At 43.3% G+C, this 21,199-nt stretch overlaps 1 protein-coding gene across 1 annotated transcript; it reads left to right on the plus strand.

Moving 5' to 3' along the window:
- Positions 1 to 10,552: 10,552 nt before the first annotated feature.
- On the plus strand, positions 10,553 to 18,885 carry LOC308164017 (small ubiquitin-related modifier 2-like; the record flags this gene model as incomplete). The annotated part of the gene is made up of 6 exons (XM_080538183.1): positions 10,553 to 10,600; positions 11,630 to 11,761; positions 13,326 to 13,397; positions 13,810 to 13,861; positions 16,666 to 16,730; positions 18,808 to 18,885. 6 exons carry the CDS (start codon positions 10,553 to 10,555, stop codon positions 18,883 to 18,885), a joined length of 447 nt encoding a protein of 148 aa, XP_080394309.1.
- Positions 18,886 to 21,199: the final 2,314 nt, after the last annotated feature.

Genomic DNA, 21,199 nt, shown 5'->3' on the forward strand with positions numbered 1-21,199 from the left:
AAGGAGCCTACCCATGGAACACCGCCGAAAAGGAAATGAAAATGTGCAGCACACCAAAAGGACTAAAAAAATCACAAAAATAAGATGATTAACAAGTATAAAAACAGAGGCATAAACACAGCCCTTGTTTGGTATCCTTGAACCCCCCCCCGCCAACATGCGCAAGTAAAGTCCTGTTCACAAATGTTTCCCTGTCTTGACCATGCACTCATGAACATATTGCAGAAGTGCGTAGCATTAAGGCGTCCCACGTCGCCCCCCTTTCCCGTCCTGTGAAGGCAGTCGTAGGCTTTTTCTAAGTGTAAAGGGTGATGTCCCTCATATATCATGGGGCCTTTAGTTCTATTCATACCGGGGCAGCATGTTCTCCCCCTCGTCCCATCTCTACTGGAGAATTTGAACAATCATCAGGCTTGTAGGGGGAGGGAAACAGTGTACTCTCTCTAGGTGGTTTCAAGCAGACTAAACATGTCACATTAGAAATGGTGGATATTGTGTAGTTAACCCAGTTAATTTAATAATTAATTAATTAATTGTATAAATAATTGTGGCTATAACCCAGTTGTACCAAACATTTTAATTTGATTTGATTTGCTTCTCCATTTATCTCGAACATTTCAACCACAAAAACACACAAATCTTCAACAACAAAAAACAACAAAAACAAACCCCCAAAAATAAATAAAAAATACAAATAAAATAAGATATAAATTGAAATAAAATATATCTTCCTCGACATGGAAGCAACAGTCGGCAATTGCCCTGTTCGATAAAAGACAGAAAGAAACAAAACCCACCTGGTCCTGCCCCTTCCCCACAATATCATACCATTACGCAATAGATTATCTATCAATATCTATAATAATATGGCTATCCACTATAGCTAACCAGGAACCAAATATCCACAAAAATACCAGTTCACATCATTCTCAAGCTCCTCCAACCTATATCCCTCCAAACCACTCAATAGTATTACTTGTTTTCATTGTTACATCAAGGCCATTCAAAATGGACACCCCACAAACTGAGATGCACCTGCCCCTGAGCGCTGCACGGACAACAGGCTGTTCTACATTCAATTTCCCTCCTAGACTACAACCCCCATCTCTGCTCATGAACAAAACCATTTTTTTAAGTTGCCAGGGACCTTATGTTGTGTTACTTTAAACATGAATCGTGCAGCTCTGAATTTACCCAAATCTCAACATTTCAGAGTTTGACTTTTTATTTTATTTTATAATTGGCATGAAGTACAATTCTTATAGCTCTTTTTTGCAATGTGCATATCTTTTATAGGTTGGTTTCATATGTATTTCCCCAAACTTCAACACAATATGACAGATAGGGTACAATGAGTATACAATATAGAGTGTATAGTGATTTCTGATTTAAGATGTATTTAATTTTACCCAGAACTCCCAAACTTTTCGCAATCTTTGTGCACAGATATTTTCACTTTGTTTCCAGCAGAGTTTGTGGTCTATTTAAGACACCCAAAAACTTGATTTCATATACTCTATTGATTTAGACATTTTCAATTTCCAGATGGAGTTCTGTATTTATATTGCAATTTCCAAATAGCATGAATTTGGTTTTATTCAGATTTAATGATAGCTTGTTTGTCTCAACCCAGCATTTTAATTTGTACAATTCCTTCTTTGCCACCTTTAAAAGCTGCTGCAGATCTTCCCCATAACATAACATATTTCTGTCATCTGCCAAGACAACCTATTCGACCCCTGTGGGACACCACAGGTAATATTTAAGCACCTTGATTTGTTCTGGCCTATTTGAACAAATTGCTGTCTATTACTAATATAGCTTTTAAGCCATTCAAGTGCGACCCCTCTGACACCATACCTGTCCATTTTTTTTTTTTTTTTTTTTTTTTAAGTAGAATCTCATGATCTATTGTGTCGAATGCTTTTTTAAGGTCAATGAATATGCCCAATGCATATTTCTTTCTCTCTGTACAAGTTGTTATTTGCTTCTACTAGCTCCATTAATGCCATGGCAGTAGATCTAGCTGTTCTAAAACCATACTGACTATCCATTAGTAGTTGATGTTTTTCAATGAAATTGGCCAGTCTTTCATCATATAGTTTCTCTAACCCTAACCCTAATTCTAACTGTTATAATAAGGATACCGGTCTGTAATTGGTGAAGAGGTGTTTATCTGTTGAAGGTTTGTTCATACATTTGTTTACCATATCAGTAAAATATTTTTATTTTTTCCTATAGTTCCCATCGATATTGAGTCAGTGATTCTCTCTCCACAGTCCTCCTCAGCAAATCTCTTTCCAGTGCCGTTTCTTTCTTTAACTAGTTTTGGCCCCATATCAACAACATATATATACTTATATATACTGTATATATATATATATGTTTTTTTTTTTTTTCTTAAATCCATCCACCACCTAATTTATAAGGCTAATTTTCCCGTCATTGTCTGTAAAATGTTCTACTTTGTTTCTTTAACATTATTTTTTATTCTCATCTAATAATCTGGTATAATAATCTTTCTTACATATTCTCATAATACTAATTCGTTTGTTTTTTGTATTTCTTATATTTAACCCCTGCCACGTTGTTTTAGTGCATGGGCCGTTTTTTTCTTCTTCATATAGAACTTTAAATGTTTCTAGGAATAACCCATACGCTTTGTCCACATCTGATTCTTCATATATACTCTTCTAATTCCATTTTAATAACTCATTTCTAAAAGCAGATATGGATTCCTCAATTCTTATTCTCTTGTATGTTATTTCCTCCCTCTTCTTTCTATAATTACATTCATAAAATGAAAAGACAGGCAGGTGATCGCTAATATCATGGATTAATACACTTGTTGTGTTACTTTCCACATTATTTGAGGCTAAGTGCATGCTGACAGAGTCGCCAGGAATTTGAAAATGTTATACATGTGGTGGGTCTGCTTTGGTACAGTGTGACAGGAGAGGCCATTCTGTACCCGGTTTACCTTCGACTGTGACAGCGTGTGAGGTGGTCAATATACCTCCCACGGTCTTGTCCACCACGTCGCCTGGGTCTAAAATAGGAGTCTGTTTTGCGCCGTTGTCTGCTCTCTCCGCAGCATTCAGTTCCTGTGAAGAGAAAACTCGATTGAGATTAGTTAGAGTTTTGACATATTCATTTTCATGGAGAGGAGGTCGAAGCCACCTCCCTCTGTCTCTGTATCATGTCGGCAAGCTTTCTTTTAATAGATTAGGGAAACTAAACCGTGTTATGAATTCCTTTAAGAGGCACTTTATTACAGACTGCAGCATCCTCCCGTTTACACGGATATGCTTCAGGCCACCTTGAAAATCTATCAATCACTCCCATGTCCGTGAAGTCAATAATCACTTGGAATGGACAGGGAGGCATCGGATATGTGTACATTTAAGTACTGTTTTAACGGGTTGTGTTTGTTACACACATCACAGTCTGAGATGAAATTCTTAACCATCTCCAAACCATAAGGGGTCCACCAATCTTATTATTGCCCCCAAAATACTACTATTACATACGGCGATCACCGTGCGTCAATAGAGACACTCCTTCTAGCGGAGCCACTTCTCCTTCTCTTGTCCGCGCTCAAATGGTGTGACACACTCGCTCCACAACACTTTTTTTCTTTTTCTTTTTCTCCTCAATCGAGGCATAACATTATTTTACAACGTTTGCAAGTGATATTTGAGCGATATCAAGCCAGGGAGCACTCAGCACCAGGGGAGCACCCCATCAACGCCGCCAAAGGAAAAAACCCGGCCCACCTCCGACAACTCCCGCGAGACCCAGAATATGCCTGGATATTTTTAGGAACTCTCGCGAGACCCGTCAGACCAAACCCGGACTCTCCCCCAGTGACGCCGATGGAACACCCCCCAGTTGCTCCAGGGCGCCTCCCTCAACTATCCCTTTTAATAGTAATAATTACAATAATAATAACAATTCCAACTATGATTTACATACAATATTACGTAACACCTTTGCATGAGTTTAGAATTATAAGGTTCTATCTCCGTTTAGGGTAGTTCAGAGACACTGAGCGTCAACGTTTTTACATTCCATTATGTTTTGTGAGATGGAACCTTTGTATTTTATGAATTACCCACTCAAAATGTCAACATTTTAAAAATACCACCACACATTAATAAACCACTTAATGGATCAGATTATGCAAAAAACTCAATTTTGACTAAAATGATGATAGAACCTTATAATCCTAACGTCACAATTGTTTTAGCGCCCGCTGTGAGAGGAGGCACGCTAATATAGGACCTCTACCGGACTGCAGTCCTGCCGTAGACGCTACCCTACTCGCAATGACCTCACTTCTCACTTGGTTTGCAAGGTATTTCAACCTTCGGGACACCGTCCTTTCTTTAGACCTCGGCGGGTCTATCCTGGGGGCTGGTTACCTCTTAATATCCAGGACTGTCGTGTCTTTCCTTACCTTAGACCTCGGCGGGTCTATCCTGGGGGCTGGTTACCCCTTTTTATTTCCAGGACTTAGCTACTGTCCCTTCTTTAGACCTCGGCGGGTCTATTACACGTTAATACAAGATGTGCTTAAATATCAGACAGTGGTGTTCAATAATGTATAGAATGTCAATTTAATTAATGATTATCCTTACTTTTGACGGATCTTCACAGACACAGATCAGAATGGGTTTGACACACGATTCAGGCCCAGCACTTCCACCTAGAATACTATTGTCTACCTAAGCAGATTTCATTAAATGGCTCTGCTCACCTCTTTTGTCTTGGTACCGTGGAAGTGCTCAGTCCGAACCCAGCCTCGCCCACTCCTCCTTGCATCCCGTTGAAGATCACGTCGGGGTCACCAATTTTGTAAGGCGATCAACTTCTCCAGAATCGATTTAATTGAGTCGTCACTTACAAGCGAGTTCGTTTAATCTCAACGAGACGTCCTTGATATCACTTCTTAAGATGATATGATCCAATCAAATATTAGGCCCCACTACTGAACTGTTCATTAAGATAATATTTATTCAAGCACATCAGCAAGCAATAATAGTTCATTTCCATGGAAAAGTGGTCTCATCTAGTTTCACCTCTGCAGGCCCGTCTCAGCTAGCCGTCAACAAGTTAACTGCAGGAGCTCCACCAAACCAGAGTCCCTCTGCCCTCCGTACATAGTCCTTTATACATTTGATTTAACATTTGGGGCTGGGTGGTGCCTCCCCCCCCCCTATCTAGTAGTTTTCCAATTGTCCGTACAAAATCCGTTGCAGCTGCTCGTTAGCATGGCCTTCAACTTCTCTCTGTGTGGGTGCGCGAGAGTGTACTGTGTGTTATCAGCAGTGTGTCCTGCTGGCCTCCCGTTGTCATGGTGATATCCGTACTTGTATGAGCAGAGCATTGTGTCAGTGTCCTTATCAGAATGTCTTGTTATCAGAATGTCTTGTGAAAACACAACTATTGAAGTTACACAGTAATATTAGGATTTGATTTACAAGTTAGAAGAATAGACTTATCATTAATCATTAGTTATGAAAGTACAGAAAAATCGAATATTATAACAGCAGGTGTAAAATGGTTGTTAGCACATAGGTAAAAATAAGTAATTTACAGGCAATTTGAATCATAAAACGTTCTTTTAGTCAGGAGCTTGTATTTCTTCTTGTCGCTCAAAAACAGAACCTCTCTTTTGGCTTTGCGTGACCTTCCTATTGTTCTCAACTGACCGCATTCACATATTATTTAAATGAGCACATAGTACATGATTTATCACTTCTAGTTATTTTAATACAAATTCCCAACAGTGTTTAGAAATCGGCCGTAGAACATAGGGTGGTTTCAGCAAAAACACCTGATTTTGACCAATAAACAGAGAAAACTAGCTTTTTCTGCAGAGAAGCAAATTCAAGCAAAACGGTGACTGACGTCCACATATTTTAGTTTTAGTGACACCTCAAACATCTGAAAAGTTGTTTACTTCTATGAAACAATAAAAACAACACAGGAAAAAAGGTTTTTGATGACAAAATAACTACATTTATTCACAGATTTAGAACATTTAGAATCATCATCACTCAATAATATTTTTTTTCTGTGTGGTAGGCTTTGAAGCACTCTCCTGAGTGCAGGGGTACATGGCAGGACCTGCACCACATTCTGGTCTCTCTCCTTTTACCCCTTCGAATGCAGACCCTACATTTTCTTGCTGGCTGTGTGTTATTGCTGGTGGGCCTTAAGCGTTCCAACTCATGCCTGGCCATCCGGCCATCCAGCCTGCTGTCTGGGTCTCTCTGTCTTGCTGCCCTGGTTTGTCGGACCTCCTCTTCCTCCTCCTCCTCCTCCTCCTCCTCCCCCCCCCCCCCCCCTCCTCTCTCCCCCTCCTCCCCCTCCTCCTCTCTCCTCCTCTTCCTCCCCCTCCTCCTCCTCTCTCCTCCTCCTCCTCCTCCTCCTCCTCCTCCTCCGCTACATAGGTTTTTTCAGTCCACGACCTCGCCACCCTCCTCATGAACTCCAAGTGTGTTTTGCACTTCCCCGGGTTCCTGGCCTTGTACAGCACATATGCATTGAACACACAAAGCTGAAATAAGTATGCCACAAACTTCTTTGACCAGTTGAGTGTTTTCCGTATGAATGGGTAGTATGCAATGTTCTGGTCAAGTTTGTCCACCCCATTCATGCAGGCATTGTATGCCACAACACACTGCGGTTTGAGCTGACCCACCTTCTCCTTCTTCCCCTTCTGCCACACCTCCACCCTCTGCATGCTGTCATGGTGGCAGGTTGTCACCATCCTCACCAGACGCTTGTCCTGCCATGCCATAACCAGCACCCTGCCATTGTGCCGCACCAGCCTCCCCTCCACACCCAAGTCGGCCTTTGTCGGCTCCCTTATGATCTGCGGTTCCCCCCTGTTTTTTCGCAGTGTTCCGCAGACGTTGGTGTTGGCTTTGATCAACTGCTCACACAGTTGAACAGAGTTGTAGAAGTTGTCCATGTACAGTGTGTATCCGTGTCCTGTGAGACGGTCAAGGAGGGAGAACACTGTGTCTGGGAGTGTGTTATGCTGGCCAACATAAGGCTTCGTGTTAAAACAATACCCAGGATAAGAGTCACACAGTATGTAGGATTTAATTCCATACTTCAACGGCTTCTGAGGGTTATACACTTTGAATGATAGGCGGCCACGCCACTGCATCATTCCTTCATCAATGCAGATACTTTCAAAGGGCTGATACAGCTCTTTGAATTTGGCTACAACATGATCTAAAACAGGACGCACTTTATACATTTTATCTGTGGCGTCCTGTGATGCATTATTGTTGTAGTGGAGGAACTTCCAGATGAGCTGGAACCTGTTCCTGGACATGGTTTTATTGAAGTATGGAGTGGCGTCCTGTTGATCCACACTCCAATACATTTCTAGTTTTGGCTTTTTTATGTAACCGGTGATGAAAGTGAGTCCAAAGAATCGTTTCAGTTCTGGGACTGTCACCGGTTTCCATGACCTCCCTCTGGAGTGTCGGGATGTGTCGGGATGTGCCTGTAAAAACTGCTGGGCATACAGGTTGGTTTGATCTGCAATGTGCTGCAGCAGCTCATCAGGAATAAGCAGCTCCAGGAAATCAACCGGCAGGTCAGATTCCAGCTCTGCAGTAGCATTCTGGGGTCCAGGGGTTGCCGTGAATGGAACCTTTGTGGGTTGCCAGTCACCGTCACCCCAACCAGCAGCTTTCTCTGAAGACAGCCGTCTCCTTGCAGCACACCCTCTGGTTGAGGCACGTCCTCTGCTCGATTCAGGGACTGTAAAATATTGAAATATATACCATTTTATACAAAATATATATACAAAAGGCATGTTTTATTGCTTTGTAATGATGTAGTGTAATAGTGTAATAGTAATAGTGTAGTGTAATAGTGTAGTGTAGTGTAATGATATTTCTATATATGAAATATATAGAAATATATATGTGTATTATATATACATTTACATCCGGTGTAAAGAGGGTCTGTCTGGACGCTGTTACTGGGAGGTTGAGTGGAGTGGGGGGGGGTTGATACAGCAGTCTCATATAAAGACATCAGCAGAGCAGGGTGGGGTACTGACTGTCTATTAGGATTCAATAACAAGTCCTGGGTGTTATACTGCTCTAGTGATGGTTATAGTTTCAGCACAACACACACAGGTAGACATCAACACAGAGAGGTAGACTTCAAACACACAGGTAGACATCAACACACAGAGGTAGACTTCAAACACACAGGTAGACATCAACACACACAGGTCACACACAGGTCATCAACACACACATCAACACACAGAGGTAGACTTCAAACACACAGGTAGACATCAACACAGAGGTAGACATCAACACAGGTAGACATCGCACGCACACACACGCGCACGCACACACGCACGCACACACACGCACACACACGCGACTCCTAGTAAACACAAGTCAGCACAGGTGAAACATAGCCTCTCTGACCTGAGGCAAGGCAAATGTATTTGTGTAGCACATAAATGTAGACCCATAGTGCTTTACATAAAGCACATGAGCAGTCCAAAGCACACACATCTGCATACAACACGGACAACACACACCTCACACACACAGCAACACATGCAACAGTATACCTGTACTGTAGCAATGACAATAAAGACCATTCATTCATTCATTCATTAATTCATTCATTCAACACATTTTTACCTTTGCTTTTCACACTTTTGTCTTGGATCGTGGATCTGCGCTGATCTGGAGAGGATCCCCTGCTGCTAGCCGATCCGGATGGCAACCACTCGTCCGACGAGTCGGGGTCTGGTTCTACGTCGTCCTCCGATTCTGAACTGTTTGAAGAACTGTTTGGCTCCGATGGCCGCGCGTTGCTCCGCGCCACGTTTGGCGCATCTCCTACACCAGATCTGCTTGCAGTTGACCTGATCGGCACCACACTCCTTGCAGATCCACTGCCAGACAAGCTCTGTGCCAGTGTCAACTGCTTATAATGCTTGTCTCCTGAACCTCTCGCTGTCTTCGCTACCCGTTTCGCCATTACTACAACCCACAAAAAGCCAGTTCCGTGTCCAGCGTTTTATAGCTGAGCTAAATCGAACTGCTGCCCCCATCTGGGACAGAAATACATTACACCCAAGTCTGAAATTCACACACCAGGTGTATAAGATGTCAATAAAGCCATCCCCGGAAAAAAAAAATGGCGTCTTTGGCAGTCAACTTTACTATTTTATAAGACGCCAAATGGCGTCTTTGGCAGTCAATGAGTTAATTGTAATTGAATCAAAAACGTTTCTGTGTTCCAACTAGACGTCGTGTAGGTGAGTTGTTCATCGAAAAGAAGCAGAATAAGGTGCGTTTTTCCTTTGCTAGCGTCATTTAAACCTTGTTGTGAAAAAAAATGCCGGCCGGCTCGGCCCAAAACTACCGCGGCCCACCGGTAATGCCCGGCAAATGCCCGGTATGCCAGATGGCCAGTCCAGCCCTGATTGTAGCTAATAAATGTTAAAACGGCTTGCCATAGCTGTGCCATGGTTGCCTAGTCCCGAGGTCGGTGCTGCTCGCTTCTGCTTCGTAGTGAGGCGCGCGCTGTGAACGGCCGTTTAGTCAGTAGCTGAAGCTCGCCCAGGCGCTCCTCTCTCTCAAACCGCCACAAACCACCAACGACAACGACCTATTCTTTACTTTACCTTCGTGGTCGAAACTGAAACATTAGCCTATCTCTTGGTTAGTCATGATTGAGTTTGACATTTGACAAAGTAACTAGCCAGCTGAATCTATCTAACTGTAGTTAACAAACCTAACTCTAGTTAGCAAACATTAACTCGCTAGCACGTTTGCAGGTTACAGTTTATTGTGTGAGAGTTTGGGTCTTTCACATTTATTTGAAACATTGTTTACAGGTTCATCTTTCAACATCGAGGATATCATAAGAACTTCAGGAGGTAGGTAGGTTTGTATTTGTACAAAAATATTATGTTGTAGCTGCAGGCTAGGATAAACTAAATGGAGTAATACTGTATTGACTAGTTACAGGGTTAACTGGTCTTTTGCAGATGGCAACGTCGAACCCAAGTTTGAGCAGTTTAGTGACTGAACTAAAAAAGCTGCATGGTATGGTAACCCAAACCTCTGTTACTCCTTGTCACCCCTGACTGACTCATGTTTGGCTTAATATCTGTTTAGATGCTAAAAGGGCTCCTAACCAGGGCCGGTCCTAGGACTTTTGAGGAAAACAATCTAAAATCGAAGCAAGATTTCTAATGTGCCCCCCCCCCCACACACACACACAAGTTTTCGATAGACGGATGTTTAATCGACCAGGGGGGGGTCGATTAAACATAATAACATTCCTGTGGAAATGCTCATGCTCTGAATGATTTATCTCACTACCGATACTGATACCTGGGCTTCAGGTACTCCTGAATAATAACAAATACTTCCCCAGTAACCAACACAAGTAAAACTGTGTGTGTGTGTGTGTGTGTGTGTGTGTGTGTGTGTGTGTGTGTGTGTGTGTGTGTGTGTGTGTGTGTGTGTTCTCAGGAAAGAGGATGCTGGAGAAGCAGGCCCAGTCGCTCAAAGATTCACTGCAGGGGAAGGTAAATCTCTTGGATTATTTTGACATCTATCATTTGTGCATATCTTTAGAGTATAGGCTATGTAGAGCAGTGGTGCCCAACCAGTCGATCGTGGGGTACGGTCGGTGGGGTGCTAAATGGACTGCACTTATAGAGCGCTTATATCCAAAGCGCTTTACTATGGCCTCTCATTCACACACACATTCACACACCAATGGCAGCAACTGCCATGCAAGGTGCTAGCCTGCTCACTGGGAGCAATTTGGGGTTCAGTGTCTTGCCCAAGGACACTTCAACATGTGGACAGGAGGAGCCGGGATTCGAACCACCGACCCTGCGGTCATTGGACGACCCGCTCTACCTCCTGAGCCACAGCCGCCCCTCACATTTTATTTATTTATTTTAAATTCCGTAGAACAGTAGCTTTATGCAACTTATCATGGGACAGAGACTGGGACTTGGGACTGGTAGATCTTGTGATGTTGAAACATGTAAAAGTAGATCTGAAGTGTAAAAACGTTGGGCACCCCTGATCATAATTCCCTATGGTCTCTTTGCTAACAGTTGCAGTCTGTTGCTGCAATTGCCAAGCAAGACTTATACAATTTTTATCTGATTTTTGGTGATCTGCTCTCACACATTACAGCTGCAAAAATTACAGAGGAGCTAGGTGACAGTAGCGCATGCGAATCATGAAAGCCTATATTATTATATAGTTTGCATCTAATCATATCGGATGAGAAATAGACATTAAATGGCATATATAGGCTACACAACAGCTAATCACCGCGACAAACACCTATATTATATTTGAATATGATGACCGTAATTTCTCCCGTTTGTCCGACACATTGAAATCTTTCCGGACACTTTGACCGGCACCAATTTTTTCGAACGGAAACCCTGATATAGACACTGGTGAACAGAGAGACAGTACAAGGGGGGCAGTAGAGGTCATAGGGGACACAGTAAAGGGGAAAAGCGGGTGTCTCTGACAGACTTGGTAACCCTACCCCCCCCCCCCCCCCCCCCCACGTCTGTGTTCCCCAGGAGGGAGTGAAGATGAAGAACAACGACCACATCAACCTGAAGGTGGCGGGACAGGACGGGTCTGTGGTCCGTTTCAAGATCAAGAGACACACGCCGCTCAGCAAGCTGATGAAGGCCTACTGTGAAAGACAGGTGAGTCTGTTACTGTGAAAGACAGGTGAGTCTGTTACTGTGAAAGACAGGTGAGTCTGAACCCAGTCTACCGTGAAAGACAGGTGAGTCTGTTACTGTGAAAGACTGATGAGTCTGTTACTGTGAAAGACAGATGAGTCTGAACCTAGTCTACTGTGAAAGACAGATGAGTCTGTTACTGTGAAAGACTGATGAGTCTGAACCTAGTCTACTGTGAAAGACAGATGAGTCTGTTACTGTGAAAGACAGGTGAGACTGTTACTGTGAAAGACAGGTGAGTCTGTTACTGTGAAAGACAGATGAGTCTGTTACTGTGAAAGACAGGTGAGTCTGTTACTGTGAAAGACAGATGAGTCTGAACCCAGTCTACTATTAGAGACAGGTGAGTTACTGTGAGAGACAGACAGGTGAGTTACTGTGAGAGACAGACAGGTGAGTTACTGTGAGAGACAGACAGGTGAATTACTGTGAGAGACAGACAGGTGAGTTACTGTGAGAGACAGACAGGTGAGTTACTGTGAGAGACAGACAGGTGAGTTACTGTGAGAGACAGACAGGTGAGTTACTGTGAGAGACAGACAGGTGAGTTACTGTGAGAGACAGACAGGTGAGTTACTGTGAGAGACAGACAGGTGAGTTACTGTAAGAGACAGACAGGTGAGTTACTGTGAGAGACAGACAGGTGAGTTACTGTGAGAGACAGACAGGTGAGTTACTGTGAGAGACAGACAGGTGAGTTACTGTAAGAGACAGACAGGTGATGTGAGGGTGTGATGTTATGTTATGTGGTGGGTGTGGTCTAGCCTGGCCTGACTCAGTTAGAACTGGTTTACACAGCAGGTTAGTGTTCTGCAGCACAAAGGGTCTGTTATCTGAGCTTGGCCCCGCCCCTAAACAGACTGACTAATATAGACTGACTTATAGCTCCTTATTCCAAAGCACTTTACAACGGCCTCTCATTCACCCAATCACACACACATTCACACACACATTCACACACCAATGGCGGCAAGCTGCCATGCAAGGCGCCGGCCCGCTCACTGGGAGCAATTTGGGGTTCAGTGTCTTGCCCAACGACACCTCGACATGTGGCCAGCCGGGGCTCGAACTGCCGATCTTGAGATCATTAGACTCCGGCTCTACCTCCTGAGACACAGCTGCCCTGACAAAGCCCCCCCCCCCACCCCTGTCAAAGCCCCCCCCCCCACCCCTGTCAAAGCCCCCACCCCTGTCAAAGCTCCACCCCTGTCAAAGCCTGGTTTGTTCTCTACATTGTTTTATTGGCAGAGTGAACGAGTGTTGAGCTTCCCCCCCCCGCCCCCCCCACACACACACACATCCTGCTGTTGATCTCTTCGATCTGATTGAAAAATGTAAACAATGAGTAGAGTAGAGTAGGGTAGAGTAGAGTAGAGCTATGAGCTATGTACAGTTATGAGCTATGTACAGTTATGAGCTATGTACGTACAGATAAGGTAGCTAGCTGATACCAGTACCATCCATGCTATCTGGACCATTTCGAACCGTTTCAAACAGCCAATCGCGTGTCTGTCTGTGTCCGCAGGGATTGACCATGACACGGATCCGGTTCAGGTTCGACGGACAGCCAATCAAGGAGACGGACACACCTGCACAGGTACGCCTGGAGCCTTTAACGGGAAGGGGGGTATCACATCAACGTCGCTAAAGGAAAATCTAGGCTTATTTTCTTGCTTAAGTCTCACGAAACGGGAGACTTATCAAAAATAAGCCTGGATTTTCCTTTAGCGACGTTTATGAAATACCCCCCAGTTGAATAAAAGTTTTCTGGGTTTTTTGCCAGAAAAGTAAGATTGTTGTTGAAATAGAAAACATTCATCATTTTCTCACCGTACTGAGCTGTAAGGAATAATCTGTTGACTGGAATACATTTTTGTAACGCAAGCTTTCCGTTTTTCCATGTATTAGCTACTTTCGGTTAAACGTTTGTCATGAATGTCGATCGGTCGGTTTAAGTTAAGCTAACAGAAGCTAACAGATGTGATATCTCTCCACCCTGTAACTGACAGTTGGAAATGGAGGATGAAGATCAAATCGATGCTTTCCAGCAACAGACCGGAGGCCTATACTAAAAGTGTCATGTACCCCGCCACCCTGTATCTGCGCTTTGTCTCACCGCATCTCGTCCTCACTTGTGCCCAGAATTAGTTTGTATCCTGTGTTTTGCTTTGCTTGAATCCACTTTTACATTTTGATGTAATTTTCATTATTGTTGTGTGATGTTTCTTTCCAGTGTTTTGTTGTGTATTTTTTAAATAACGTTCCACAGGAACTCAGCCAATGGTCAGTCAGCTCATGATGTTCCTGTGGAAAACACTGTTTATAAATTGAATGTTTTTGTTGTGATAACTTACCAGTGAGTGTTCCCCATTTGATAAAAGGTCGGACTGGTATACACTGTTCTCAGAATCTGACTTTGAATCTCCTATGTGAGTAGTCTTTTTAGACAGATTGTATTTCCAATCTTTACTTTTCTAGAACCTTTGACTATGATCGTATGTATTATAAGTTATGTTTACACAGTTGATTGTATGTTTTGATCTTAAAGCTGACATTTTCTAAATAAAGTTTCTATATTTCTAAACCACGTCTCTGACCTACTGAGTGAAACGAACCTGTGTGCCTTTGTTGAATTCCCTGGGTGAAACTCCCAGGGTGGCGTTGTCTGGCAACTTCATTATTTAGTTGAGTAGTCCCACCATAGCCCATCTTGCCCACCATAGCCCATCTGCCCATCTGCGCAGCTTGGCCTCAGTGTGGCTTTAAAGGATTTTACACTCTCTCTCTCTCTTTTTATATACTTTTATCAATTCACACAAAATTTGTTTGGGCTAAGAATAGGTAGAACTGCAGGTCCCAGAAGGCCTTGGGGCAAGTTGACAGTTTGTGGTTACATGATTAACTAGGGTACTGTCAACCTATAGGATTCATCGACCACGCCTACATAAGAGACTCATTAACTCAGGTTTACAAGAGGCAGCTGCGTCGCCGCTTCCTGCCCTGTGTCTTGTTCTCCTCAGACCTCCGTCCAAGCTTAGTTATTCCGTCCGTCATGAACAACTCAACTTTTCAACAACATTCAGCCTCCAGTAAATAGACTATTATGGGACTACTTGAAAGTTGAGGAGTTTGCAGGTGTGCTGGCAGGTGTGCTGACCGGAGGTACGGCCGCGTTTAGTTGAAGCCAACGGCCGTTTTATTTCTCTGTTTGACTGTTATTGTGTTAGAATGAGAATATTGCAGGGGATTTTGGCAAAAAAATTATTTGGCACATTTTTTGGGCCGCTACCCACACGTTTAGCTGTGTTACTCATTCCACGAAAGCATGACCCTTACAAGTTGTACCTCGTTGTAAAGGTGACTAATCAGGCTTTCCAACGATATAAAATACAATACCAATTGGTATTATTAAAGGGGAGGAAGAATCAACCGAAATAACGTTTCCGAACTTTTTTTTAGGAGTTTAGTTTCATCCAGTAGGCCTATGCTGTTTAAAAAAAAGGCATTTGTTCAAATAGTGTCTAGTTTACAAGATTGAGCGTTAACTTTATTTAGGGCCATATTTATTTAGCCTAATCCTATTTTAACCGTTGTTTAAAGAGGTTTAACTAACCAGGGTTAAAATTAAGATGTACACACAACGTCTCTGATCAATTATAAACCAGTTTAAACCTAGATTTACTAACCCTATTTTAAGTCTAAAACAGCATTCATTTAATCTATGTTGGTGCAACCCAGCCGAAATGTAATAAACCACTACAGTGTTAAGTTGTGTCCTATAGTGTAATGTTCAGGGGTGCACATAACTTTTTGGGGCCAGTGCTCAGAGGAGCACCTAGGGATGCTGCTTGGTGCTCCCCGAGCTCGCGAGTCACGACCCGTCCCACAGGATGGATAAAAAAGGGATACATGGATAACTTATACTAGCAAAACGACATTTATTCATAAATAAAGATGAACGAACAAATGATTGTGTGCAAAACAAAATAAACAAATGCAAAATCAAATGACTGCTCTTTAAGCATGAAAGTCTGTCAGACTCCTTTAAACCTTTAACCCTAAACACAATGAAATCAACTGACATCTCTTTAAGCACTAACTGAATGTATGTTCTTTAAACACAATGAAATCAACTGCCATCTCTTTAAGCACTGCTCTGTTCTGTAAACACTGAAATCAACTTTTCAACAAAAAGTTACAGCCTAAGCATTTATTTATGCTACAAGCTTAATCATCATCATCACTGCTCTCTTGACTGCTGTTATCACTGTCCTCAATTTCAACCATGGTAGAGGATGTTAGGCTATCACTTTAAATAGCTCATTATTTTGATTGTGCAACAAAGTCTTTTATATATTTTTTCCTAATAGAATTCCCAACCATATTCCCTGGGTCAGGGGTCGAGGTGCGATAATGAAGCTGTAAAACAAACGTCTGAACGTTTGAAAGCTTCAGAGAAAAGAAACGTGTCCCTTGGTGTTGTTTTTCCTTTTAGCGCCGAGTCGTTCGGGACTGAATTTTCACGTGGCGGCGCCGCGGCGTGATAACCGTGCGATACGCGATACGCGGAATGAAAGTACGATTTACGATACTTTCCGAATGTTTTCGTGAGGGGAGTCACCGTGGTCGTCGTCGGTCGACTGTTGCGATGGATTACTCGTCGGGGACGGCAAATAGTTACTTAGTGATGCAGCAGTCAGCAGTTGTATTTTGAGGAAGTAAATTCCTCTCCCAGCGCTTCCAGCTGTTGGTGCGCAAGAGCGCGTTCATGCGGCTGATCTGCCGCGCAGGATGCATTTTGGTGACGCATGCGCACTGGCGCACCAGTTATGTGCACCCCTGGTAATGTTGTCTCTTTCCCTCAGGTCTGCAGCATCTCATGGCTCCTGTTCTGGTTCAGAGAATCCCAGTCCTGGTGGAGACCTTTATGGTAGGTGTCAACTTACCACCACACTGGACACATGTTTGTTTTAAAACCCCAAAATGGATACATTTCACAGGTGTTCTAATGGTACACTGAACTGTTTGTCTGTAAAGTGCTGTCTTGACTATTTGTCGATAGAATGCAGTAAGAGCAAAACGTTGTAATACATTTTATATATAGCTTCAATTCATGTCACCTTCAAATCATGAGAACAAGAATAGATGGATAAATAAAAAGTAAAACAAAAGCACAGATAGTAAAAAACATCAATACAAATAAACCCCTAAAACAAAGTTTGGAAACGTTATTTCAGTAAATTCTTCCTCCCCTTTAATAATACCAATTGGTATTGTATTTTATAGCGTTGGAAAGCCTGATTAGTCACCTTTACAACGAGGTACAACTTGTAAGGATCATGCATTCGTGGAATGAGTAACACAGCTAAACGTGTGGGTAGCGGCCCAAATGTTTTTGACAAAATCCCCTGCAATATTCTTCTGTTGATATTCACTCTCGTTTTGAGCTTCAAGTGCTGGCAGGTGTATGCCAGTCACAGGTGTGTGAATGGCACCTGAATGGCACCTAATTGACAGGAATGATATTCTGGAGCCAGTGGCGATCCCATATCTCCAGAATCTGGGACCTAACTCCATCCTCCAGTAGGACAACGCTCGCCCCCACAGAGCCAGGATCATCACAGAGCACCTCCAGAATTTGGGAGTGGAGAGGGTGGAATGGCCTGCCGTGAGTCCAGACCTCAACCCAATTGAACACTTGTGGGATCAGCTTGGGTGCTGTACGTGCCAGAGTGACCAACGCAACCATGTTGGCTGACTTGCGGCAAATCCTAGTTGAGAAATGGGATGCCGTCCCACAGCAGTGTGTGACCAGGCTGGTGACCTGCATGAGGAGGTGCCAAGCTGTTGTGACTGCGTATGGATCTTCCACACGCTACTGAGGTCCCTGACAGTGTAAAATTAATAAAGTGTAAAAATGGCCAATATGTGTTTTTTTCCTTATTACTGTGGGAGAGTGCCATCATCCAATCCACCAAGCAACTCAAAACGAGAGTGAATACCAACAGAAGAATATAGGGGATTTTGGCAAATATTTTTGGGCCGCTACCCACATGTTTAGCTGTGTTGCTCATTCCACGAATGCATGATCCTTACAAGTTGTACCTCATTGTAAAGGTGACTAATCAGTCTTTCCAACGATATAAAATACAATACCAATTGGTATTACTAAAGGGGAGGAATAATCAACCAAAATAACGTTTCCGAACTTTTTTTGAGGGGGTTTAGTTAAATATTAAAATCTGGTTTAAAAGGATGCTAAAAAAAGATCAGTGAGAGCTGAGAATTGTAACACATGCCAAAAAATCACCCTGAGATAGTAATTGAACCTGTATTTTGTTTCCAGGTCTTCAAATAATGACATATCGTAGACTGGGAAGCATCACCAGGTAGGACCATTGGTTTCAACCATGCATTCATGGATTGGACCTTTCTACCTAAAGCTGTGAGAGTAGAATGAGTAGGTTTTTTTATTTTTAAAATTATTTTTCTTATTGTGTATTTGGGATTGACAGGGTACATCAAAGAATGCACCAGAATGTTTCATCCATAGTCCTGTAGTTTTGGTTTACTCTCTCTGCATCATTTCAGCACAATTTTTCATCCATAGTTCCATAGTTTCATCCATAGTCCCGTAGTTTTGGTTTACTCTCTCTGCATCATTTCAGCAAGAAAGGGTAGTCAGGGTAGGCATTTCAACAAGATGTTAGAGTAGCCATTTCTACAATACGTTAGGATAGTAATTTCAGCAAGACGTTAGGGTAGTTATTTCAGCCAGATGTTAGGGTCGTAATTTCAGAAAGATGTTAGGGTAGTAATTTCAGCAAGGCCTTGGGTAGATAGGCATTTCAGCAAGGCCTTGGGTAGGCATTTCGGCATGGGTTTGGGTAGGCATTTAGCAAGGCCTTGGGTAAGCATTTTAGCAAGGCCTTGGTTAGGCATTTCAGCAAGGCATAACGTTTGCCACTGTGTTTCCAGACTCTTTCACGTCTGTCACATGTGTTCAGTGTGAACCTGTTCTTATCTGTGGTGAGAACGGGGCGCCAATGGCGAACATGCCAATCCTGGTGTTCTCTGGCAAATGACAATCGAGCTGCACGACTGTCCTAGGGGACTTACTGTTCTCCCTCTATGCCAAGTCTCTTGGCTCGGTAATCTCCTCACATGGGTTCTTCTACCACAGCGATGCAGACGACACTCAACTCTTCCTGTCTCCCCCCCCCCCCTCTGACCAACATGTGGCAACACGTGTCTCTGCGTTTCTTGCTGACATCTCTACATGGATGTCAGCCCACCACCTCAAGCTCAACCTTAACAACACTGAGCTACTCTTCCTCCCTGGGAAACCCTGCCCTCTCCAAGACCTCTCCATCACAGTTGAGAACTCTACTGCAACCTCCTCCCAGACAGCCAAGAACCTTGGAGTGATCCTGGACAACCGCCTATCCTGTGCGGACAACATCGCAGCAACAGTGCGCTCCTGCAGATTCATCCTCTACATACAACATCAGAAGGATACGTCCATTCCTCACCAGAGAAGCAGCTCAACTCTTGGTCCAGTCACTGGTCATCTCTCGCCTTGACTACTGCAACGCACTCCTGGCCGGAGTCTCCACCTCCGTCATCAGACCTCTGCAACTCATCCAGAATGCTTCTGCCCGTCTGGTTTTCAACCTCCTCAAATTCTCTCATATTTCCCACCTCCTTCACACCCTTCACTGGCTCCCGATAGCAGCTCGTTCCTCAGTTGTTGTTTTCTGCCAGTTCTTCCATCTGTCTGTTCTTCATCTTTTTCATTCTTCTGTTTGTTCTCCTGTTCTTTCTTTTGTGTAACCATTCTTTCATTCTTCTGTTAGTTCGTTTTTGTTGTTCTTCCTTGTTCATGTTTGTTCATTCGGCCGGCCCTGGGACTTTTGTGGCTCTAAGCAAGATTGTTTTATAAAAGCAACAAACTTGCACATAACAAGGTCTATAAATAAACACAATGACAAAAGAACACCAATAAAAATATATATTTTTGACAAGTAAATACAAATATTCAAAATAAATAAAGTGAACACATTGTTCTGTTAACTACAAAACAAACACCAGCGATAGACTACTGTAGAAGCTAAATAACAATTTACAACTATTCAAAATAATGAAGTCAAAATGTAAACATTAAAAGCAACAACCTTGCACATATCAAGGTCTATAATGGCGCTTTTCCATTGACCGGCCCGGGTCGGGTCGGGTCGGGTCGGGTCGGGTCAGGTCGGGTCACTTTTGATCTGTTCTGGTTTCCATTACACAAACCGACCCGGACTAGTAGGAGGAGTCGTCGATAGTAGGCGGAGTTACGCGTCATAACAGCGCGCCATGGTGGTGACGTATATTTCCACGAGACAGTTTCACAACACACCACAGCGCCAACAATAGCAGCATGGAGGAAGTTGCAGTTATCCTATGCCTGTGGTATATCATTAAACATTGTATTTTGGATGAGAGAATCCAGAACACAGAAGAGATAAGACGGAAGAGGGAATCCAGAAGACAGAAGAGACTTTACAGAAGACAGAAGAGAGAAGACCGAATGAAGGATGCTCTAAAGAGGAATGCTGAAAAGAGAAAGAAACTGATGTGGGCTGTCGTAAGGAGCTTTGATCGTCGGCGTAAACAACAAACACAGGTGGGTTTTGTTATCCTTCACAGCTATTTCTAGTATATGACTGGTTTGGGTTTATTCCGAATTGACAAAACACATTATCTCTGATCTATTCCAGATGCTTAATGTTTGGCGAAATCTTCGCAGCGCCCCGTCAGCGTGGGCCATCAACAGAGCTAACCAGTGGTGGGATTTCGTGGTCCCTTCTTTCACCGATGCTCTGTGGGTACAGAACTTCAGAATGTCGGAGGGAACATTCCTGTATCTGTGCCATAAACTTCGACCAGCCATGGAGAGACGAGACACAGCCTTCCGTTTGTGTGTCCCCCTCAACAAAAGAGTAGCGATGGCACTGTGGAAATTGGCGACCAACTCCGAGTACAGAAGTGTATCACATCTGTTTGGTGTCAGTATCACAACTGTGTGGCGGTGTGTGAGAGACTTCTGCGCTGCTGTACAAGCAGTGGTGTGCCGTCAGGGCCAGCAAGGCCTTCTCTGCTGGCCTAAACATCATCAGAATATACATTTTATTTAATATATTTTTTCCACAAATATGTATTAATGATTCCCCATAGTCTATTCTCTTCATTTCATAGCTTTCCTCTTGGTTGCGCTGCTTCCAGTCTCCAATTGAGATTTGGAGGGCTGGCCTTTATGTTAGAGCTTTTATCCAATCAAAATGTGTTGCTAGGGGGCTCCCAAATCTGCCCGCCTTCACAACAGACGGTGCCGCGAATTCGACCTGTAACTTAACG

The sequence above is a fragment of the Nansenia antarctica genome, assembly GCF_963989245.1.
Source record: "Nansenia antarctica genome assembly, chromosome: 8".
Classification (NCBI taxonomy): domain Eukaryota; kingdom Metazoa; phylum Chordata; class Actinopteri; order Argentiniformes; family Microstomatidae; genus Nansenia; species Nansenia antarctica.